Source organism: Myotis davidii, unplaced genomic scaffold (genome assembly GCF_000327345.1).
Source record: "Myotis davidii unplaced genomic scaffold, ASM32734v1 scaffold238, whole genome shotgun sequence".
Taxonomy (NCBI): Eukaryota; Metazoa; Chordata; class Mammalia; order Chiroptera; family Vespertilionidae; genus Myotis; species Myotis davidii.
In genome coordinates, this window is record NW_006293779.1 from 3,874,882 (window position 1) to 3,898,907 (window position 24,026).

The following is a 24,026-nucleotide window of genomic DNA, read 5'->3' on the forward strand; positions in this document are numbered from 1 at the left end:
AGGATTTTAGCATCTATGTTCATCAGGGATATTGGCCTATAAGTCTCTTTATTTGTAGTGTCTTTATCTGGTTTTGGAATTAGGATAATGCTGGTCTCATAAAAAGAGCTTGGAAGTGTTACTTCCTCTTGGATTTTTGGGAATAGTTTGAAGAGTATAGGTCAGTGGTCGGCAAACCGCGGCTCATGAGCCACATGCGGCTCTTTGGCCCCCTGAGTGCGGCTCTTCCACAAAATACCACGTGCGGGCGCGCATACAGTATGACTGAAACTTCGTGGCCCATGTGCAGAAGTCAGTTTGCGGCCTGGGTGAGTCTATTTTGAAGAAGTACTGTTGATATTTGGTTCTGTTGACTAATGAGTTTGCTGACCACTGACCTAGGTGGATATGGGACTCGGCTCATCACTTCCTAGTGAATAGTTCTTCCAAAACCAATGTTGCTGGTGGGGCGGAGAGGGTACGGCTCACAGCAAAGCCACACAGCCCTGAGCGCCCACTGCCACGCCTGTTCAAATGATGTGGAGCCAAGACCCGGAGCTTCACGCTGTGGGCCCATGGGAGCCTTTGCCAGGGGTTCACTGGACTCCTCCCTCCCTCCAAGGCCAACCCCATTGCAGTCAGCCTCGCCCTGACCCAAGGAGCAGAGAGCAAGTTCCCCTCCCACCTGCTTCCAGGCTCCCTGCACCCAGTGCCTGAGCTGATGGGCCAGAGGGGACACCGTCAGCCACACTCGAGGACACCCTGTCCCAGGAGGAAATGAGAATCCTAGGCGTCCTCCTGGAAACTGCAACCTGCCTCAGGGTGTGGTCAGCTCACAAAAGCAGACCCTCCCAGGGCCCTTTCCAGGGTGCCCAGCCCAGGTGCATATGGCGGGGCCCCAGGGAGAGGGGACCTGAGTCTTATGACAATGCGAGACACTTGCTTCTGCAGCCCGAAGCTGGCCCGGTGGCAAAACCGGAAAGGAAGAGTTAAATCTCCTCTCCCCAGACAAGGGTGCTTTCCTCTTCAAATAGCTAAAGCCTATTATGCTTGGTGTAGGTTTTCCCAATAAATCCAGGGCCTGCGATGATTTACCAGGAGCCTCAGTTATTGGCAACAGCAATCTCACTTACCCACAGCAGCCCTGAGAACAAGCCATAATTTAGAGCTGGATTTATATTATTTGTTCTACAGCAACAAACCCAGCAAATCATAAATTCCCTCTGAGATGAAGGGAGGAAATTGACAATATTTATGAACTTGAAAGGCGGAGGAGGGCCTGGACGGGCATTTGATTTGTAGCTGAAACTTCTCCTGGAGGCTCCAGCCAAGGACACGGTGCTGGGCCCAGGCTAGGACGCGAGGATGAGGTAGGGGGAGTGTGTGGGCCAGGCCAGGTCCCAGCCTCACTGTGGGGATGCTCTGCGGGTGCTAAAGAGAGGACATTGCTCTGTACTCATCAGAACGTACAGCAAGCAACAGGCAATCAGCAACAGTTCCCAGATCCTGCGCTCTCTTGCATCAAGGCAAGACTGGCTTGTGAAAACTCACGGCTCCACTCCTGGCTGGGACATAAGTCTAAGTGTGACCTACATTCTCGCATACCCTGGGAGTTTGACCTTGCACGTCAGCCTGTGTACTAGATACACTAAACAGCACCCTCAGGTAATCTATAAAGGACTGAGAACCGAGGTCTAGGCGCCAAAGTGCCACCTGATGTTCAAGGGCCAAGATGTGATACTGCAAAGCCCGCAGGGAACTGGGAAGCCCCCGCCTTTCCTGACGTCTCTCCCATAGCTCCTTCCGCTTTTTCTTTTCATTCCTCCCCCTACCCTATTCCAATGTCGCTCCCCGCCCCTCACACCAAACCCCTCACACCCGAAGCTCTGGCCCCAAACAGTGTTGTTAAAAGGCAGCTCTCAGCTATTTCACACTCAAAAAGCCAGTGGGACCCCGGCCTGCCTCCTGCACCAGATGATCGAGCTGGCCAGCCCTCCAGGCCCGCCTGCCCATCAGCTTGGTCCTCTCCGACAGGCTCGCCCTGCGGTCTCACCAGCATCCGCCTGGTCCCCATGCGAGCCACATTCACTGCTGCCATGTCTACAACTAAGACAATTCTTGACAGCTCCTCCCAATTCCTTCCTGGCAATCCTGACCTGTTTTTCCTTCAATACCCGGCTGGCTCACTCTGGGGCACCATGTGACGTTGGGTGAGTCATTTACGTCATGTGTGCTAATGGAGGCAAGATGACATCATCTCCACATCTCCTCCAGTTTCACCATCTAAGACACGCAGGTGGATGGGACGTGGAAAAGCTGCCAACCAAGAACCTCGCAGGCCCTAGGCCACCGACCCGTGCCCTACACAGCCTCTGGGAAAACATTGAACCCGTGCCTTTCACCACTCTGCCGATGGCCAAGCAGGAAGGGTGGGCCCAGCCCAGGGTGGCACTGGGGAGGGGGCCAGCTGCCCACCAGAGCCAAGCGGGACAGGCAGGAGGCTCACCCAGACTCGCAACCATCACGTCCAGTGCAGACAGAGCGGCAGCATAGATCCCCGAGTTCTTGGAGTTGAGGTTGTCTGCAACAGCGACGAGGATGGAGAGCAGCATGGGGTGCAAGCTCTCTCCGAGGAGGGGAATCATCTCAGCGAGGGACTCCAGCGCCCACTGGTTCACTTTCTTGTTGGAATCCTGAAGCCTTGGGGTGAAAGCATCGAACACCTATTGAGAGAACAGAAACCAAGAGCCCGTGGGAACCAGGCGGGCAGGAGTCCCACAGCCCAGCCACCCACCCCGGCTGGGGGCCCCTGTGGCCCTGACAGGCGTCATCCAACCTGGGCCAGAACACTGTCAGTGGCTAAGAGTGCGCCGCCTCAAAGGGGTGGGGCGTGCTGGAGGGAAGAGCGACCCCACATTGAGCACTCGTGTGCCCAGTTGGAGAGCACCTTGTCAGGTACCCTCACTCTCTCTTCCCTGGAATGATCTTAACAACCCGGCAGGCCTGTGTTCTCATCCTCACTTTGCCATTAAAAACAAAAACTGAGGCTGGAAGAGGTGCAATCACTGGCCCAGCTCACACAGCCAGGAAGAAAGGAAGCCCAGGCCTGCTGCCTCCATGCCTGTGTCTCAGCCACGCGCCATGTGGCTTGGCTGTCAGCAGCCTTGCTCCTGGAAGGAGCAGGCATCTGTTCTGGTTTCCAGCCTGTGCCAGCTCCTCACCCATCCTGGCCCCGTCTCCTGGCCAACTACATGCTCTGCCCCGAGACGTCATGCACATAGCTGGACCAGCAGCGCCCTTGGCCACGGCACCCTTCACTCCTGCCCTCCTCCCCACAAGAGGGCTGAGAGATGCCCGGGACACCTCTGAGCGGTCCCACGGTTCTTAGTAAGAGGCAGCGCCCTCATCCCTTCGGCCACTTCCAAGTAGTCTTTGAGCGTTACCAAGGCAACTGGCTAGCAAATGCTTGTTGGGCTCCCTTTACCCTGAGGGGTCTGGCCAATGTCTAACCCTGTTCAGAGTTTTCCAAATTGAAGTCGCACCCATGGGGAGAGATGGGGGGAAGGCGGGGGGAGGCAGGCTCACCTGGACCAGGTTGGCGGTGATGAGCTCCGGCTTGGCCTTGCAGTGCTCAAGGAGCCGCCCCACACCTTCCATCCGAGACTGGTGGTCCTTGGCCTCCAGCAGCCGTGTCAGCTCCCGCAGCTGCTCCGCCATCTCCGAGCCACCCCACCGGGAAGAGCGCAGCCCCGCCAGCCTCGGGCCATTGGAGCTGAGCCTAAGCAGAAGGAGCATCTGACCTGGGCAGCCGGGGCACGGACACACCTTATCCCAGGCCCCTTCCTCCGGGTTCAACAATATGGTTGCCTAGAGCCCCAGGGGGCAGGGCTCTCTCTTCCTGCCTCTTCTTTTCAGCAGGCAGGTGAAGGACGGAGGAGAAAGCTCGGAGTGAGGGGCGGAATCACAAAAGGATAACTGGGGCACGTTTCACCTAAGAGTCGGGGAAGACCTTGCCAGGTGCCTGAACCCTGCCCCCTGGTTGTCTAGGCCCTGCTCACAGTCCTCCAGTAACTGGGACGATGTTAAGAAGTCCTGTTCTCTTCGGCTGAGATCACATGCCCCCTGTGCCCCCTGGCCCATTCCAGCCAGAATGAGAACAGCTCCATACAGAACTCTAGCCCCATCCCAGCTCAGAGCCTTGCTCTTCTGAGCTCATGCCTTGCACCTGAGTCCCACCAGCAGAGCCCGACACCATTCTGTCATTCATTCTTACATTTCACTCTCTGTCTACTGAGCACCAAGACCTGTGCGGGCCGCTGAGAACAAGGAGATGAGAGATGGTCTTGCCCTAAGGGCTCAGAGACCCGTGGGAGACAGGACGGCTAAGTCCATGGCTGACAGAGGACTGCAGGATGGGGATGATCTGTCCCCCAGAGGTCGCAGGGACACAGAGTGTCAGATAGAGGTCGTGGGAGAGGGTGGCAGGTGAGCTGGATCTCGTGGGATTTGGTAAAATAAACAGGGTTGTTCTAGGTGCAGACGGCCCACACAAGGCAAAGAACCAGCAGAAGCAAGGGCACAGCAGGGAGAGAGAAGAGAAGGGGCCCGGTGCCTGGCTGGTCAGGTCTGGCCCAGAGGACACGTGGGAGAGAACAGGAAGCTACTCTTGGAGCGGGGGGTGGGCTTCCCTGGGTCCCTGCTACGGAGATCAGATGGGTCCTCCCAGGAGTTTAAGTGTTAGGCACAGGAGTGACCTTCAGATTCCTGCTTGGTTTCTAACTCCCGGCCAGAGCCACCCTGGCTGCCCCATCGGCATCTTGGAGGTGGAGCCCCAGGGAGACAAGAGTGGCCGTACCCGTCCTCACCGGGCAGCCCGTTCTCACACACGGCCAGACTCCTCGACACCTTGTGGCCTTTGGCAGATGGCAGGTCATCACTCTCTTCTAGTCCCTTGAAAAATACACATAGAGCGTGAACCAGAAGGAGTAGCCTCTGGGGAAGTGCCGGATACTCCAGCCTAGACCTTAACCTCTCCCCCTGGAGGCCTCCCAGGGCGCAGCTGAGCCTCCCAGAGCGCTGGTAGTCAGGGCCAAGTATTGGGGGTCAAGATCCCCATTTCACGGATGGAGATGTGGAGGCCCAGGGAGGCTCAAGGGACATAGGCAGAGATGAGCAGAACCAGGCTTAGAGGGCAAGCAAATCATGCTGACCTTGCCCGGCAAGAGTCCTGGGTGAAATAAAAGCCTCCGAGTGCAGCCCCCGCCCCATGACCTGCGTGAGGGCTGCCAGCCTCAGCTCTGGCCCCCCACCCAACACCCACCACACCCACCAACTCACCCGCTGTTTGATGGCCGCCATGACCTTCCGCAGGTCGTGGGAGGGCAGGCACTGCTTCAGAAATGCATCAAATTTGGCGTTTGACATCAAGATACTCACCATCTTCCGGCCATAAAACCTGCCACAGGATGAAGAGCAAGATGAAGAAACAGCCCCAGAAACACATCCTAAAGTTGCTGTACAACTTCGCACAGCTTTCTAATTATAGTAAGAGAAGTTTCAATACTTTTTCTAATTATGACAATAATCCCTACTTAGTTAAAGACTAGATTTGAACAAAAATAAACACCATTCCCATTACAGAGAAAACCACTATTACAAATTTGACATGTTTTCTCATCATCTTTTTCCAATTTATATACATTTAGTTGATATCAGAATGTGTATACAACTTCTTTTACTTTATCATTAACCGTCTTCCCATGTTGCCCTTTTTAATGACTCTATAATATTCCAGTGGATGTCTATACCAAACTCTTTCTAGTACAGGTATTTAGAAATCTGAGGAAAGGCGCAGTGGGGCAGGATAGGAGGAAGTGGTCAACTCTTCCTGGTGAATAGTGAGTGGTAGGTGGGGCAGGGAATCAGGGAGGCCTTCATAGAAGAGGTGATCCTCGGGTTGGGATTCAAAAGATAAGTAGGAGTTCACAAGTGGGATAGGATTGGGGAGTAAATGGGAGGAGGGCGCATTCTCGGATCCATAAGACAGCCTGGCATGTACCTGGAGAAAGGCAGGCAGGGCTGGCCTCTGGAACAGAGGAGGCTGGAGGAGGAGTAGGACCAGTTTAGGGAGAAGGTGAGGAGTTGGACTTTAGCCCACATTCCCTGGGGACCTAAGGGAGGATCCAATTTGCACTGTGAGCAGTGTGGAAGACGGATCTTTGAGGACAAGGCTAGGGTCGGAGACCGATTTGGGGGCCACTGTAACAGTCCAGACAAGAGAGGATAAAGGCCTGGAGGGAGGCAGTAGAGTGGGGGTAATCAGATTCAAGAGCTGCTAAGGAAGTTGAAACTGCAGGACTTGGTAGTTGACTGGAGGTAGAGCATGAAACATTGAAAATGGCCATATTTTGCTCAACTGAAGACTTTATTGATTGTAAAATGCACCATTAACTTATTTTCCACTAAGGAAAAACAGAAAAAGAAAACACTGGCCACGATCGCTGCCTTCAATGACGCTGCCTCCAGTGCGAAGACAGCCCTTTCACACGGGATCTCAGCAACAGAAGGGAGCAGTGCTTAAGGGGAGTGTACAGTACTTGCTGGCGGCTTTGCAAGAATATGCAGAATTTTGGTCATTCCTTCAGTGATGAACGTTTGCATTAATATCTAATTTATATCCCATCACTCTATTTCCATGCCTTATATGCAGTAACTTTTCATTTCGAGGCCAAGTAACAGTATAATATTTCTAAGACATTTTAAACAGCAATTAAACTCAACAATTCCCCACAGAGCATTCACGATGTCTTCTTAAAGTAAATAGGAAAGGCTAACAAGCAAAGAAAGCCTCTTAGAGCAGTTCCTACAGTGCAGGTTTTAATTCAAAGGTTTATACCATGAGCAGCAATGACCAAGCTTGCCAATGTGCAGATAGTAAAACCTAGGTCATAATTGCTCCCTGGTCAATAACTGTGAGCTGCCTGATTGTAAGACATTAAGATGTGGGGAGGAAATGTGTGTCTTAGAATCAGTGAAGTATGAAATTCCCCATTCTGCATCTCAGATGACTCAGTAAATAATAGTGACTTTTAACAGCAGAGGGCAGGAGCAGGCTTGGGGAGAAGGCAATGGGTTCATTTAGGAGCACTTTGCACGTGAAGACGGCAGTTGGCCATCCTGCTGATGGGCCCCGTGGAGGCACCAGCGATATGGCCCTGAAAGGGTGTGGGCTGGGGCCAGAGGCTGGGAAGCATCAGGGTCTCCTGTGGCTGGAGCCACCGGAAGTGATGGCCCCTTTCAGAGAGAGTCACACGAGGGGGACAAGGACTAAAGACACTAAAGAATGTGACCGCCGACATTCCGAGGGCAGGGAGGGTGGGGAAATGGCCACAGAAGGACATTGAGAGCCAGGGAATAGGTGCCGTGGAAGCCGAGAAGCCTACGGTTCCAGGAAGGAAAAGCCAGTGCAGTCAGCACGATCCAGAGTGAAAGGAAGGTCAGAGGGAGAGGGTGTTAGACTTTGATTTCCATCCCTCCCAGCAGTTAAAACAAACCACCCAAACCTTCTCTCCCCCGACAATATTGCTCATGTCGGTAAAAGGTAACACCATTCACCCGGTTGTTCGTTTACAAACGTCAATGTCATCTTTGCTCCCTCTTTGAAAGCCCTCCTGTCGGCGCTGCCCTAACCCCAGTCCAGTCCACCTCCCTTCACACAGCAGCAGCCAGCCCTTCTTGCCTGGGCCATGGGGTAGCCATCAGTCCGGTGCCCTCCTCCATCCCGGCTCCACCCCCCACTATCAACCCTCCAATGAGCAGCCAGGGTGTTGGCTTGCTTGTTTTTTAGTAAAAGGCTAGCAAGCATATAAAGAAACTCTCAGGCTAGTAACCGGGTAAAAAAGCACGCTGCAGCAACGAGCTGGCACTGTTACCCGTTAGATCAATAAAAATTAGAGACCCAGGGTGGACGCGCCTCTGGGGCTGTACCACGTGGGGTGCAGTCTGCAGACATGGCGACGGCGGGCTGTGAGCTGAGTGTGATTAACTGGACCCCAACCCTGGGTTTGAAAGCCCATCAATCCGAGCCATCACCCTCCTGTGTAGCATCGCCTAGCTGCCTCACGCTCCTACTAAAGACTCCTCCAGTGGCTCCGGTCACACAGAAACCAAAACCTCAGCCCCTGACTGTGGCCTGGGAGGCCGTCCTTGGCCTGGCCCTGCCCGCCCTGCCTCATCGCCCACACTGCCTGCCACTCCCTGCTCCACCAGCCTGGCCCTGGTCTTCCATGAACACCCGGCTTAGTCCCATCCATGGGCCTTGGTACCGTTGCCTTTGCCTGGGACACTCCCACCCCAGATCCTCAAAGAGCCGAGCTCTCGATTCAAATGTCCCTCTTTAGAAAGATCCCCCCAACTCTCAGTCTGACATAGCCCCCACCCCATTCTCCATTACATCTTGTTTTTTCCTCTTTACCCCTTACCTGTATCTAAAATTACCACAATTATTATTTGTTTATTGTTCGTCTACCCCACGAGGAGGAAAACTCCAAGACAGCCGAGGCCTAAATTTTTCTTATTCACGGTCATCGTCAGAATAATGAGAAGAGTGCTCCTTAACGATCTCTTGAAAAGATGGCTACGAAGTCTTGACAGAGAAGGGAGCTGGGGTGGGACAGGAAGAAGAGCGAGGTCGCTGTGGCTGGAGAGAGGAGGAAGGTGGGCAGTGGGGGTGGGAGTGCTGACCGTTCCCTGAGCAGCCGGGCTATGACGCTGGGGAGATGGGACCGCTGTAAGGAAAGGACACCGCTCTGTCCATCCATCTGTCCCTCCCCATGATCCCGGGAAGCCGCGCTGTGAGGGCCAGGGCTGGCTCGATGCCCCATCTGCCCTGCACGGGCCCGGTCAGCAGTCCCCAGGCCCTGCCCGGCCTCACCTGGTGTCCTGGTTGGAGTCCTGGGCCAGCCTGACCAGGTTGCGCAGCAGCATGTCCGTGCTGTCCCTGGTGCCCGAGAGAAGCTTCTCGGCGCCTATCTGCTCCAGGACGGCCGCGAGGTGCTCGGCGGTGCATCTCCGGACCGAGGGGTTCCTGTGGCTGAGAGAAAGCACAGAGCCGCCGCCGTCAAGGGCTCAGTCAAGGAAGGGGAGGGGGTCCCCAGGCTGGCCCACACAGACCTACAATTGTGCATCCATGTTTCATGCCCTGATGGCCCCCAAATCCTGTCCCGTGTGGGCTGAGGAGAATCTTTGGGGAAAGAGCAGACCCTTCCTGACAATGGAACTGAGGTTGACAACAACCACAGGGGGACAGGCAAGAACAAGGGAAGCCACTTGGTGCTCCCTAGAGACGCCTGTGCCCGCCACTCTCCACGCCTTCCTGTCACAGTCTGCCTTTGTCTACATCAGGGGTGGGGAACCTTTTTTCTGCCAAGAGCCATTTGGATGTTTATAACATCACTTGTGGGCCGCACACAATTATCAGCTTAAAATTTTTCCTTCTGTGTTTGGTCAAACATTTCATGCCTGGGCAGGGCCAGACCAAATGATTCTGTGGGTCTTATACGGCCCACAGGCCAGACATTCCCCACTGCTGGCCTAAGTGCTCATCCCCATCTTTCTCCACCAAGAAAGGTCCTCCCCAATCAGCATCCCTGCCTTCCCCGGGCAGACCTAGCCACTCCCAGGGAGCACTGTCCCTGTCCCCGCCATGCACAGGTGCAGCCCTGCGGCCCCCAGTCAGGCTGGAGCTCCCGGGCAGTGGGCAACTAGTCTCCCTCTCAGTTGAATCCCCAGTGCCCGCCCGCTGGTGCCTGGACCAGCCTGACCAGGTCGTGCACCAACAGTCCAAGGGAGCTTACGGCACATCTACTGAGCGGAACTGAGACAGGAGGGAGGGACGGGGTTGGTGGGGATTTGGAATCCTAACACAGGGGACCTGAGATCTTACGAGAGAGCCCCATGAGGATGTCACCTCTTCCTTTTCATCTTTTCAAGCAGGGTCTGCGAGTCCACAGTCTATCAGGCAGCACTGGCCCTTCCCCTGCCCCTGCTGGGCTCTCCCTAGTCAGTGTGGTCCGGGCACTGGCACCATTAGCATCTGAGTCAGAAGCTGCACTGTAGCAGGACCCCCAGGAATTCCCCCTCTCCCATCTCTCCCCTGAGGACACCTGACCCTGGTTCCCGCAACAATGATCGATCATCTCAGATTGTAGTGAGGGCACCCTCTGTGCTGGCACCCTGCCTCTGAGCACCTTCAAACCATTATCTCCTCAACTTCATAAGCTACAATTATCATCAGCTTGCAGGTGAGGAAGCTGAGGCAAAGGGAGGAATCCAGAAAAACGTACAATTAATTTGTCCCAAGTTAATAAAAGCCACAGTGAGCAGTGGACAAAGGTTAGGTGGAGGCAGGCCCTGTTCTAAGTGCTCTTCCATGACTCCATTCGTTTACTCCTCACAGCAATTTTATTATTCCCATTTTACAGAGGAGGAAATGGAGGCACAGGGCAGTTAAGCCACCAGGAGGTGAACCCGGGCACGTGACTCAGAGCCCCTCACCCTTTGCACGGGCTGTGCCCAGAGCCCGGCTGCCTGCTCACTGCCCGGGTCTGTCTGAGGGCCTCCCTGCAGAAGCGTCCTGGGTGGCTTGTGGTTGAAAGCTGTTTGGCTGGCGACGGGAGAAAGGGCTTGAGAAATGCTTTAGGTTTTGCTTTTGGTTTGGGTTTTTCTACGAGGGAAAAGCAAATCGGCCGCCGTAGCAGTGAGCCCCATTCTCCTCCCAGAAGGCCGAGCGGTGCCAGCTGAAGATGAGAGTGTGCCTTGCTCTCCGACGGCCCAGATTTCATCAGAAATGCCCGTCCCCTGAACAGGCGGAAGGCTGCCTCTGCAGCGTCTCTGGGGATGTCAGCACCGCCACTAGGACTCCTCAGTTTTGAACAGAACAAAGCACCCCCCCTTGTCTGCCAGGTCTCCTCACCTGGCTCCAGAAGGTGGGACAGCCCCCACCAGGAGCTCCCCCAGCTGCACGTGTGAAGCACTTGCTCAGTCCCCCTCCTTTCCCACCCCAGGCCCCTCCCCGCCCTCCCCTTCCTGGGCCACCCCCACCCCTCAGACAGCTGGCTGCCACATACTAGATGCCCGTTGAGGTGAGGGCCGCCAGGGATCGGGCAGGAGTTACATGCTCCACCATGGCCCCCAGGGATCGGTTGGCCGCTCTCTGGATGAACTCGCTGGTGTTGCCCATCTTCTGCAGCAGGCAGCGGGCAATCTCTTCCGCCTCCTGGTCCATATTCTTCTTCAAGGCCCAGAAGAGGTCTCCCAGGACGCGGATGGCCAAGCGGGACACCTTGGAGCGGAGGTTGGTGACCTCGGGGAGAGATGGGAGAGGAACCACACTGCTGGGCCCTGTCGGGGCCTCCAAGAATGGGCACTGCACCCCACCTGTGCCTCCATCCTCGCCCCAGGTCTAGGCCTCCTGGCCTGCAGCAGCTCTGGGCAATATTTTGCCCCATTTTAAAAAATATTATTACTGTTGTTATCATCATAATGACTAATTCCATCATTATCATCTGAAATTTGACAACAGTCTTCCAAGTACTTTTATAAATAACTAGAGTTTTAACTAGAATTTTCATGCACTGGGGCTGGGGTGGGGGCCCTCAGCCCACCTGCCCCCTCTCACAGTCCAGGAACCCTCAGGGGATGTCCTACTGACAGGGAGCGGGCCTAAGCCACAGTCTGGCCTCCCTCTGCGGGAGGCAACCGGGCCTCTCAGGGGAAGGCGCTGCCCCTATCACCCCACTGCTGCTGCCACTGCCGGCCCTCCTCGGCCCTCGCAGCCACTGGGGCTTTGTCCGGAAGGACGTCCAGAAGACATCTGGTCTATCAGCATATTACCCTTTTATTAGTATAGCTATTCAATTTGATCTTCACAAGGCCCCCCATTGCAACAATCTATTCCCAAGGGGTTGGGGGCCATGGCCTCCATCTGTGATGAGATGCATCTTATTGCCCACCTGGGCCCAGCCACGCCCAGCCCAACCCAGCACCAGCCCCTGGGAGAAAGGGCTTGGGAAATGTTACAACCACCCTGAAGTTGGAGACTTGGCCCAGGACACTCCATCCCTCCTCTGGCATTTTGAGTACAGAGAACAATGCAGGCCGATGGCATAGAAATAAGGAAACCCCAGGCCTCAGTTTTCTCATCTGAGAAATGGGTGGCTACCTCCCACCTTAGTGGCTGAGGGCTGAGGGCTGAGAAATAAGTGGGAGATGCCCCTGATCCAAGGAGCCATGGCTTCTCCGTGGCTGTTCTGTGACCCACTTTGAACAGCAGCCCCAGGGAAGGGGGACAGGCTGGGGGTGGGCAGGGTGCACAGGACACAGGCTGTCTGGGAGGCCTCACCTCTCCAGTCACGGCCAAGGACACGTCGTGCAGCCTCCCAGCGAGGACCTCCGGGTGACAGGCTGCCAGGCGCCGGACGCTCACCAGGCCCTTCTCCTTCATGTTCCTGAGAAGCAAGCCCAGGCCTGTCACAGGCAGGTGGGGAGGGCGGAGCCCCGCCCCCTCTGCAGACCAGGGCACCGCACCGCCACCCTCTCCGCACCGCAGCAGGGTGGGATTTGATGGCCCGAAGGCAGGGTTTCCTGCTGGCACACCCAGGCTAAACGCTTATATTTTTAAATATGTTTTTATTGATTTTTAGAGAGAGAAAATGGGACAGGGATAGAGAGATAGAAACTTCAGTGAGAGAGAGAAACATCATCGATCAGCTGCCTCCTACATGCCCCCTACTGATGATGGAGCCCACAACCAGACACGTGCCCTGACCGGGAATTGAACCAGTGACCCCTTGGTTCATGGGTTGACACTCAACCAGTGAGCCACACGGGCCAGGCCCAGGCTGAAATCTTAGCAGTCCAGGAAAACCCATTTTATGGGACCCCTGGCTCAACCTCACCCAAGAGGGAAGCCCACCCCCAGGACGAGGACCACCACCCCTGTGACAAGCTGGGGCCTTCAAGAGAGGGTACTTGAACATGAGGACAGAAGATGGGGAGGGCTTCCCACAAATGCTCTGGACCCCGGGTCATGACACTGCTCACGACTAAGAGTGTGTGTCCACCAGCGCAGGGGTAGGAACTGGGAGCAGGTGAACTTGGCTTAGAGAAATGAGGGGCTGTGACCTTTCTAAGGTCTCCTAAAGAAGCACGGGGGAGCCTCATTTATACCTGCCACGCCTGGCTCTGGTGCACCATAGAGCAGTACACTGGGCTTTTGGAGCTCATGGGGCAGACACAGGAGGCTGGACACACGCTTACGCACACATACCTCCCTCCACAGGACCAGGCCCCAGCAGTGGGAGAGATGGGCAGTGGGAGAGGTGGGGGGGGGGCGGGAGAAGCAGCTATTCTGCAGCTCTCCCCTGTCCACCACGCATGAAGGGGAAGGTGTCACCTCACCAGTCACTGCTGTCGAGGCACTGGAGGGCATCCATCAACCCCAGCTCCGGGTTTGAGAAAGGCCTCAACTCCTTAAAGGCTCGAAGATCCATCTCCTCCTCCTCTTCTTCCCACTCAGGGGACCCGAAAGTTAGCACCGCAGGTAATGAGTTAGCTGCACGCACGGTAAAGAAACGAGGGAGTTTTTACCAGAGACCCGAGGCTTGGCCCGCAGCACTGAGCCCACCTCCCCGGGGAAGCAGGGAGACGGACTGGGAGCGCTTAAGCCAGCGCTGGACGCCACTTCCTGGGAGCCACACAGAATTCCAAACTCTACCTTTTGTTGAGTTTCCCATTCCTGCCTCTGCCAACCTGTTATTATAAACAAACTTGCCTGTGATATGCTACTTGATGCCATGTGACTGAACCCACCCGCCAGCAATACACCCCCAATCCTGCCCACTCTGGGGCACCCAGGAGGTCCTGGGCAAATCTGAGCTGAGGGGCAGCCCTTCACTTAAAGCCAAACACGAAGACCTCGTTCCTACGTTCTCTTCTCAGCTCTGCGTTGGCACAAGAGTCGTCAACCAAAGTCTTAGTCCCGAGGGGCCACCATCCCCTTACATGCCCTTGAATGACCTTGAGACTCTGGGTCCTAGTTCTGCTGTATAAAATGAGTAGGGTGGGTTAGATAGAGCACTATTTCCCAAGTATCAACCATTCAATGACCACTTCCATGGAGTTTAGGTTTTTTTGCCGTATCTCTAAATCACCTATACTTTAATTGTTATGGTATTTTTCTTAAAATTAAACCACTTTTCAAATCTTACATAAGTTTATTTTAAAGGGAAATTTATGTCACTACCATAATTGGTAAACTAATATCATTCATCATAAAATATGGCCAATGTTCACAGTAAAACTAAAAGAACCTTCTAAACTCTAGTATAAAATTGCAGCCAGCTTCCCATGTCTCAAGCCTGGAGAAAGATTTCTATTTAAAAGGAGATTTTTTGCCCTGGCCGATTTGGCTCCGTGGATAGAGCATTGGACTGCAGACTGAAAGTTCCCAGGTTCAATTCTGGTCAAGGGCATATGCCCAGGTTTTGGGCTCGATCCCCAGTAGGGGGTGTGCAGGAGGCAGCCAATCAATGATTCTCTCATTGTTGACGTTTCTATCTCTGCCTCTCTTTTCCTCTCTGAAATCAATAAAAAAATATTTAAAAATAAATCAATAAAAGGATATTTGCACGCCTTAAAAACATGCTCAAGACCAGCGCCAAATGAAGACTTCCTGCTTGAACAAACGGATAGAAAGGGAATGGAAAAGGAAGTGGGTCAATGTTACTTCCGGCTAACGCTGCTCTGCTCTCCCGTCAATGTCCCACCCCATCTCACACTCACAGAAACTCTGAACCAGGTTGGTGGCTTTCAAACGTTCCCCAATAACACATTCTTTTTGAGTGAACTCCCATGGGGACGCCCGGAACACAAAGGGGTGAAGCAGAGCAGACGCTCCCCTGGAGGAATGGGGACAACGCCTCGTGCCCTTTGACCCCCTCCTGAACATCCCCGAGAAACTTTGGGTGCTCAGATCCCGTCTGTACCCAGCACTGGCCAGCCTTGGCATCTTATGAGGCAGCATGCAGGACCCCCACGCCTTCCCAGAACTCTCTCTTCTTCTTCCTGGTGTTTCCAGCTACTTCTGGGATGCTGTTTCCCAGCATCCATGGTCTGGGACATGTCACAGAGGCTGGTCATACCTGTCCAGCCATCACGGCTCCAACAGCCATACCCTGGGGGTCCCAGCTGGGCCCATAGATGCTTTTGACTCCCAGACTTTGTTCCTCTCTCTGGTGGGAGGGCTACCCCTACTCTAACATGGGCTGCCAGGTTCACCTTTGCCAGGCCCATGGTATCCCAAGGCAACCCAGCGAGAGGGGCACGTGCCCCCCACCAGCCGGTCTGGGCCCCACCTGAAGCATGGCGGGCGAAGCGGGGCTCCTGCTTGCTGACGGGGATGCTGGGCAGTGAGGCCCGGTTGGCTCGCTTCCTCAGGACGACGCCGGCGTTGTGTCTGCGGGGGCTGCTTACCCCAGTGGGCACAGACAGGGTCCCCCTGCCCCGGAGGGGAAGCAGGCCTGTGGGGGGAGAGAAAGTCCTAGGATGGAGCCGGTTCCGTCGGATCCCCGACCCCAGCTGCCTCCTTTGGAAATGGGCCCAAGAGTGAGCTACCAGAGAGCAGGTGTGGCTCCCTGTCCAGCCTCAGGAGGGGAGGGGAGGAACTGGGGCAGCCTCTCTTTGGGCCAAAGGTGTTGGCCAAGAAGACTCGCAGCCTGAGGGAATCCTGGCCCCGGTACCAGTACCTTCCTTCATCAAGGTTCTCCGGGCACCCAGGCTCTGGGCCGTGAGCTCCCTCGCCCTGCCTGGCTCCTCCGCCCTCTGGACCAACTCCACCTCCTTCTTCTGCTTCAGCTGCATCACCTCCTGGGCGGACTTGGAGATGGTGAACTGGATCTGGCACAAGGTCAAGGCAAACTCCATTACCCTTGGGGACCCAATTGTGCTTTCTATACCTTCATTCATTCAAACGTGTGCCAATCACTGTCCTGGGAATAACCAAAATGACAAGGCCGTGCTTCCAGAGCGCTCCCATGGAGCGGGGAGGCCAGGGGACAAAGAACAAACAGGCCCGCCTCTGACGCCGGGCACTGCACACCAGCAGGAAATGAGGGGCAGAGGGCACAGGGCTTCTGCCTTGGGCAGGAGGGCCCAGGGGACTCACTGAGGAGGCCAAGAGTAGGCAGCGGCATTCATGAGGGGAGGGAGCAGGCCAGGCAGTGTTCGGAGCAGAGGGAACAGCGGATGCGGAGGCCCTGAGGCTGGGGTGTGCTGGGCATGCTGGGAGCAATGAGGAGCGCACTCTGGTCGGAGCACCCAAGTCAGAAGATGCTGGGCCACCGGCTGGAGTTGGCGGGTGGGGCGGGAGTGAGTGCACTGGCTCTGTGGTCCATGCCCAGGACCTGGGTTTTTCCTCTGCAGGACACAGCGAGTCACTGGAGTCTGAGCAGAGGATGACGTGATCTGACTCCCACTGGGGGAGGGGCTCTAAGTGTTGTTTTGTTTTAATTTCTATATATATACATATATGCCTCAGCGACCGTTCGACCATTCGACCTGTAGCTATGACATGCACTGACTACCAGGGACAGACGCTCAACGCACAGGCATGGAAATATGGAACAGACTGATGAATCTCAGAGGGAAGAGGGGAGGCGGAGGACGGGAAGAGATTAACCAAAAGTCTTATGTGTATACTAGAGGCCTGGTGCACGGATTCATGTACCAGTGGGGTCCCTTGGCCTGGCCTGCGGGGATTGGGCTGAATCCATGCAGCGGGCCTCCGACATTCCCTGAGGAGTCCCAGAGTGCGAGAGGATGCAGGCCAGGCCAAGGAACCCCGCCAGTGCACAAATCTGTGCACCGGGCCTCTAGTTTTGAAATAATTTAACACAAGAAGTTGCAAAAATAAAACAAGAGTTCACATGTGTTGGAGTGATGGGTTTGCATGAGGGTAGCAGGACTGGGATGGCAGACTGGCTGGATCTGGACTATTTCAGAGCGGAGCCCACTGCTCTTGCTGAGGTGTGAGGTGTGCAGAGAGAGAGAGAGAGGAGGCAAGGGTGGGCCCAAGATTTTTGGCTGGAGCAGCTGGACGGCTGGAGTTGCCTTTTACTGCCACCCATAGAAGGTGAGTATCTATCTCTCTCTCTATCTACCTACCTATCTGGATAAGGTTATATATAATATATAACTTATACAATAATTTAGGTCACATATATTACATATACTAGAGACCCGGTGAATGAATTCGTGCACAGGTGGGCGCCAGCCAGCCAGAGGGAGGGGCTGTAGGAGGTTGGCCAGTCGGCCCCACCCCCATCAGGCTGGTTGGCCAGCTACAGTGAGCATCATAGTGAGTGGTCGTTCCGGTCGTTCTAGTCGCTTGGCTTTTAAATACATAGATAATTTCACTGCTACTTGATGCCAGGGGAAGGTCTGGGCTGGAAGGGACATTGGGAAGTCCTCTCGCGTATAGATAGCACTCAGGGCCATGCATTGTGCCAGGTCATGGCGTCGGTGTAAATGGATAAGAGGCCAGAAGCCTGAGCTCTGGGGGCCTCCATGCAGAGGTCAGGAATGTGAAGAGGGTCCAGCAAAGACGGACTAGGAAGGAGCTGCCATGATGGAGGCAGAGAACCAAGGAAGAAGCCAATCCCTTGCCTCCAACCCCAGGAGGGAATCCAAGTAGGATGAGCTAAGAAAGCTGCCAATGGGTCAAGTTAAAATAGGGCAGTGATGCGCCACACCTGGGACAGCGGTGGTCCTCAGTAGCCTGAATGTGGGCAGTTTGCGGGGGGTGGAGGGGTAGGAGGGTGCAGGCAGCGGGGACTAGAGCCTGACTCCAGTGGACTCGGGAAAGAATGGTTCTGGCTTTGTTTTGTTTGGTTAAGAAGAAAGAAATAACAGAGAGCAAAGACGCTAATAGGAATGATCCAATTTCAAGGAGACTATCGTTTATACATAAGAAGGAACAAAATATTAGAGCTGGAATATTAGATGGATTGAGCTAGAACAACAGGAGACAGTGGTGAGTGAGGGGGATGCTTGAACCTGAGATGCCGGTGGGGGTGAAGATATTGGCAGTGACCACGGGAGTGAGTGGCCACGGTGAGGTGGGGGAGGGGGTCACTTCACAGCACTGAGTCATTCTTCCTTTGTTTCACGGTGTCACCTCTCTGGAGTGGAAAGGCTGTGGCCCGGACCTGACCCTCGCCATCACTGGATCCCAGTCCTAGCACAGCACATGCACACAGCAGGCCTTCGGGGTATGTTTACGGCACTTTTATATCTCTTTCTAAGAAGGAGCACGAGCCCCTACACAGTGCCTCTCCTGGCTTTACTAAATTCACTCGGCGCAGAGAACCGTCTGGGCCAAGGTCACCTTCTAAGTGCAGGCCATTTGTCAGCCTGCCAGGCACAGCCTTTGGTCAGCTGCCTCGCGCCTGCTATCTTGGGTGCTGGCTCAGATTACTCGGCTCGGCTCGGTGCACCTAAGTCCCTCTGGACTCTCCTCCACATCCTGCTTCCCTCGGAACCAGGTGTGACCTCCTTCTGCCCTCCCTCCCTCCCTCCCTCCCTCCCTCCCTCAGGGCTGCCCTCAGCTCCCCCCACACACACACACTCTGCACTTCACCTCGTCCCCCTCGCCCCTTCTCTCTCATTTCTCCTCTTTTCTTTAGCCTTCTCCCAGGCCCTCTGCAGGTTCTCGCCTTAAGTGCTAGGGGCAGCTGCCTCCAGCTGGACCCACACTGGTATATTTCAAAAACACGCTTGCGATCAGCCAGTGGTCCACTCTGACCCCGACTTCCTCCTCCTCTCGCTTTCCCGATACCTTGGTGCTGCTCTCCCTCAGGTCCCCTTCTCTCAGCAAGGGCTGGGCGTCTTCGGCATGGCTGGAGGAGGAGGTTGTCAGCACAGGAGCAGACCGAGATGAAGACGGAGCAGGCTCCTCGGGGGCAGCAGACCTGCCTTTGACATGCAGGGCCGAAGGTGTTGGCTCTGAGGAGTCAAGAACAAGAATAGAACTGAGGCCTGGCCAGTACGGCTCAGTGGTTGAGCATCGACCCATGAACCAAGAGGTCACTGGTTCCATTCCCAGGTCAGGGCCCATGCCCATGTTGCAGGCTCAAACCCCACTAGGGGGCGTGCAGGAGGCAGCTGATGGATGATGTTTCTCATCAATGATTCTATCTATGCCACTCCCTTCCTCTCTCTCTAAAAATCAATAAAAATATTTTAAAAAAAAAGGAACTGAGGACAACCGGCACCCCGAAGCAGCAGCCGTCCCTTGGGAGGCCCGGAGGCTCTATGACCCTGCGATTGTGGTAACATTTACTGCCTAAGCCCCCCACCCTCAAGTCTTCTGCCCAACACTTCTCGGGTGGAGGGAGACCCAAGTTAAATGTACTCTACAGAGATGCACTGACAGGTATAGCACAGGCTGTCCAAAGACCAATATCCTCCTCCTCCTTTCATTCATCCATTCACTCATCCCTTCATTCATTTATTCAATAATTACTACACATCTTATTCAAATATAGGAAAAGGTGGGGAGGAAGCTGGGCAAGAAACAGGACCATCAGACCTGCTATCTGAGTGGTTTAAGATTTTCCTAAGAATATAAATCTATCTGATCTGGGAGGTATGTACCTCAGGAAAAAAATAAAGTGAGCCCACTGCCCATTTTATGCCACCATGCACCTGTCTGAGCCTCTGACACGGCACCGAGGGACCAGAGAATGAATACCAAGCCAATCCTCTCACTTTATAGACGGGAAAGCTGGGACCCAGTGGCCTTCAGATGCTTTGGTGAGTAATAAAATACAAATTCATTTCCAAAAGACATCAAACCCATAGTATTTTTATATTTTCCCAAACGTTTTTTTAATATATTTTTATTGATTTCAGAGAAGAAGGGGAGGGAGATAGAAACATCAATGATGAAAAAGAATCATCAATTGGCTGCCTCCTGCGTGCCCACACCAGGGACCGAACCCACAACCTGGGCATGTGCCTCCTGGTTCATGGGTCAAACTCAACCACTGAGCCACACTGGCTGGGCCCAATCAAATGTTTGTAAAAGTACATTTCTTACGGAAGCAGGGTGGGGGTAGGTTCATTAGTTCTCTTTGAATGAAAGAAATGTTATCAGTTTCTCCTGCTCACACAGTTTGGAGCTCGCTGCCCTTGGGTGAACCTGCAAATCAGGGTCCCCTCAGATGGGGCACCATCTGGGGCTGCCTGAGGCCGGAAAGGATGTCTGAGGCTGGCGCCCCGCAGGGCTCCCGGGTCACCCTGGTGCTCCGCCCGACCACGCCTCTGAAGGCTTCCTCTGCTTGGTGCGTGGGGCACCCCAGGCCTGGAGAAGGGCCAGTGGCCGAGGAGGAGAAGGGGCTGGCTGGGCTGCATCTGCCCAGAAGTAAGAGGTGGCAGAGGGCACAGGTGTCCGGGTGCCAGCTGCCGGCAAGGACAGCAGGGTGCCCCCAGGCTCGGGGAAGCCCTCGGCTTCAGACAACACCACATGAGCCCCTCGGTCCCAGGGGCGCCACGCATATTGGGCTGTATTGCTGGAGGACTGGGGATCCTTTAAGGTCTTTGCTATTTTGTATCCCTCTCCTCACCTGCACCCCAAGAGACACCCTAAAACGCCTGTCCAAGCAGCGCCCCCCCAGGGGGACATGGTGCCCAAGCAGCAGCTGGTCAGGCAGGTGAGGGGGTGGTATGGGCTGGTATCTCCTGCCCCAAACCCCACACCAGCATTCTCAGGGTTAGCTTTGCAGGAACACTCGGGGTGCCAGAGTACGTCACACAGACGCCCTGAGCTCCCCCGCCTCTGCCCGGCCTGGGAGAGGGAGACGCAGCTGCCACAGAGGTTTCTGTGCCCGGCCTGCCTCTCGGGCCCAGCTTCACCCCTGACCCTGGGGCCCCGGGGCAGCAGCCTGCCCCTCGCCAACTGACTGAGCTGGTTACGAGAGTGACCGCAGGGAAGCTGGCCTGGGAGCCCACCCACCTGCTGGTCAGCTCGCAGCTGCCTCCAACCCGGCGTGGGGCCAGGCTCAGGATGCCCCGCCCAGGGCCCCTCGACTAACCTGCCTGGGGCTCAGCTGCCGTCACCTCCCCCATCTCCACAGCTAGGGCATCAGGTTGGAGACCCTCCTCCCGGTCTTCATCCTGTCTGCGCTCAGCCTCCTGGGCCTGCCTCCCCTCCAGCCCTGGGCTCTGTTCCCTGACCCTGACCCCTGCTGGCTGACCCAGGGGTTTAACTTCTCGCCTCTGGCGAGGAATGCTCTCTTCTCCTGATCACACAGGGCAAGGGCAGCCTCGCCACATATCAGGAGGCAGCTGGGGAGCCACGCAGGCCTGGGTGCGAGGGGACAGGCTGGCTGCTTCCACACTCAGAGACCAGGAGAAGGTCCCGCCAAGGCAGCTCCCCTCTCTCAGCTGGTCGCCATGAAGCTACACGCACTGGTGCCCAGGAACTCCCTGGCATGGCAGCTGGCATCAGCATCCCCATCGTGAAAGGAGGGGCTTGGGTCCCACAGCTCTCAGGTCTCTTCCAACCCTAATTCTGATCCCAGGACCCAGCCCAGGAACCCGAGCTTGACTGACAGGTGGGGGTGCACAAGGAGAGTACATACCCAGAGATTTAGGGGTCTTCTCCCGAGGACCACTCTCCCGAACCAATCTTAAAGGAATGGGGGAGAGAAAAGCACCGTGAGCGATGGCAAGGGAGGGGTTGTGGGGCCTGGGTAGGCAGCTCGAGGACGGGGTGGCAGCCGAGGGGGGACACTGTGCAGGGGGGTGGGGGCGCCCTGGTGGAGGGCCCAGGAGTTCAAAGCTGTAACTCCTTCTGCAACTTCAACCGGGTGTCCAAACCCAGCTCCGAGCCCATTCCTGGCTGCACAGGCCCTCGATTCCCCGGGAAGCCAGTCTACACGGAATCTGCTCGGTCCTGAAGGAAGCACCCCTGCTGGGACCTGCAGCAGGTAAGGTTATATCTCCCAGGTCGGAGCAGACTGAGCTCAAGTCCGCCAAACGGCCCCCACTCATGAGAGCATGACCCCTAAACTCCCCCTCCTCCTGTGAGTAAGGCTCACTCCCCTGCACACGGGGAGGCCCAGACCTGAGCGTGGCCCTGGGGAGGCCTCGGACAGAGCGGGGATGTGGAGGTCACCCACGCCCACGGAGCCTTGGGAGCCGCCGCACAGAGAAGATGCCAGGGAAGGGAAGGAGGTGGGAGACAGGGCCCTGGGACAAACTGGGAACAGCCGCGTTTACGGTGGATGAGAGAGGGCACACGGGAAGCTGCCCGTAACGTTGAGAGCAGGCACAGAGCGAGCAGGAGAAGAGCTCAGGGCATCAAGCTCAAACGATGCACAGAGTGAAGACCATCGGGATGGACGGAAAGGCCACTGGTCCGGAGCCAGAGTCACTCTGGTCACTCTAGCCCCCCAGAACGCCCCTCGGAGGGCGGGGGTCCGATGCCGGGGCGGGAGAAGAGGAGGGGTGTCTGGTGGTGAGGGCCTGGAGGTCGGTGGAGCCCACCACTGCGTGAGAATCGAGAGAAGGCTCTGGCCCAGGAGCAGGTCCACAGACAGGCCCCACACCCCAGCCGGGTTGGGAAAGCGGGGGACATGGGTACAGACAGGATGGCAGCTGGGAGACTCGGGGCGAAGAGCTTGAGAGCAGGGGGAGAATTCAGGACATCAGGCTCCAGAGAAATGGGGGAGCAATACATCAACAGGATCTCTCTCTCTCTCTCTCTCTCTCTCTCACACACATACACACACACACACACACACACACAGGCTCCAATGTCTGTCTGGACTGACCACACGGATGTGCCTGACCATCTGCAGAACACCGTCTGTCCTGCTTACACTCCATAAGCCCGGGTTCGTTACCGCCCAGGGGCCCTCCACCCGCTGGCTCCCAGGCCTCCTGGATACGAAGACCCTTTCAAAGTTTCGTAGGCTTGCCCTCCCCACACTGCCTCAAGCTCAGAATGCTTGAGTCTTAGTATCCACTTATTAAGAAAATAACAAAGAGCTACCTTGCAACAGAGCTTTAAAATCCTGTGTATCTGAGTCATCACTGCAGCAACCACTCACACCAGGAAACTGTAGGAGACGGAGGCTGAGGCATTGGGGGGAGTTCAGATCAGAGCGGGGTCACGAGGCTGCAGCCTCCCCAGGTGTGTGGCTCACGGCTGGGGGACCCTGCTCCTCACACACCTGGGCCCCCGGGCTCTGCTCTGGCAGGGAGGTTCAGCCATGGGGACCCCAAGCAGATCCTGGGGGGATAGCAGGAGAGAGGCCTGCCAGAGGGTTTGACTTAGGGCTGCTTACCGGGCGTGGGGGGCCCTCGGGGCTGCGAGGACATCCTGGCCTGGAGGCAAGAGGCTGGGAAGGGAGCCAGGTGTGCAGGAGGTGGTCCCAGCGGGCACCCCCACCTTCAGGATGGGTGGGATCACCATGCCCCCCAGGGACTTGTGCATCTTCTGGTCACTGCAGTGCAGGTATTGCCGGGAGATGTGCACCTGGGAGCGGAGGAGGAGGAAGGTATGGCCCAGAGAAACATGCCCCCGGGACGCTCCCCTTCGGGGCCCCTCACACAGGGCGGCCCTTCCTTTGGGAGCCGCCTGGGTAGGTGTCAGTGCTGGAAGTATACTCCGTTTCCCATCCCAGCCTCACAGCCCTGGGACCCGGGAAGCTCATTGCTTCCTCACCACTCCAGGCGACGAGTCTGCAAGGTCCCTTCATCCCTGCTCCAATCCCTTTTCCTCTTCTTGTTTTCTGTTTTTCTCATTTTAGAAAAATCCTAAACCACCAGGGCTGGGAGGGATCCTCAAAAGCATCTTGTCCAACCCCCTCTTCCTATAGATTTGCAACCGGGGCCCAGGGAGGGAGGTGACCTGGCCAAGGCCACACAGCCGGGGAGGAGCAGAGGAGAAACCAGAGCCCCAGCTCCCGAGTCCTCAGCCAGCA

At 55.8% G+C, this 24,026-nt stretch overlaps 1 protein-coding gene across 1 annotated transcript in view; it reads right to left on the bottom strand.

The window, feature by feature from the left end:
- The window catches only part of FAM179A (family with sequence similarity 179 member A), a 35,505-nt gene that overhangs the window by 6,754 nt on the left and 4,725 nt on the right, over positions 1-24,026 (bottom strand). Inside the window, exons 5-17 of the mRNA XM_015566424.1 lie at positions 23,388-23,578; positions 21,678-21,724; positions 18,872-19,038; positions 15,783-15,933; positions 15,393-15,557; positions 13,438-13,591; positions 12,380-12,485; positions 11,106-11,341; positions 8,912-9,070; positions 5,317-5,434; positions 4,835-4,929; positions 3,565-3,757; positions 2,486-2,702 (exon numbers count right to left, since the gene is read on the bottom strand). Coding sequence (XP_015421910.1) covers positions 2,486-2,702; positions 3,565-3,757; positions 4,835-4,929; positions 5,317-5,434; positions 8,912-9,070; positions 11,106-11,341; positions 12,380-12,485; positions 13,438-13,591; positions 15,393-15,557; positions 15,783-15,933; positions 18,872-19,038; positions 21,678-21,724; positions 23,388-23,578 — 1,999 coding nt within the window. The remainder of the gene's footprint in view (positions 1-2,485; positions 2,703-3,564; positions 3,758-4,834; positions 4,930-5,316; positions 5,435-8,911; positions 9,071-11,105; positions 11,342-12,379; positions 12,486-13,437; positions 13,592-15,392; positions 15,558-15,782; positions 15,934-18,871; positions 19,039-21,677; positions 21,725-23,387; positions 23,579-24,026) is intronic.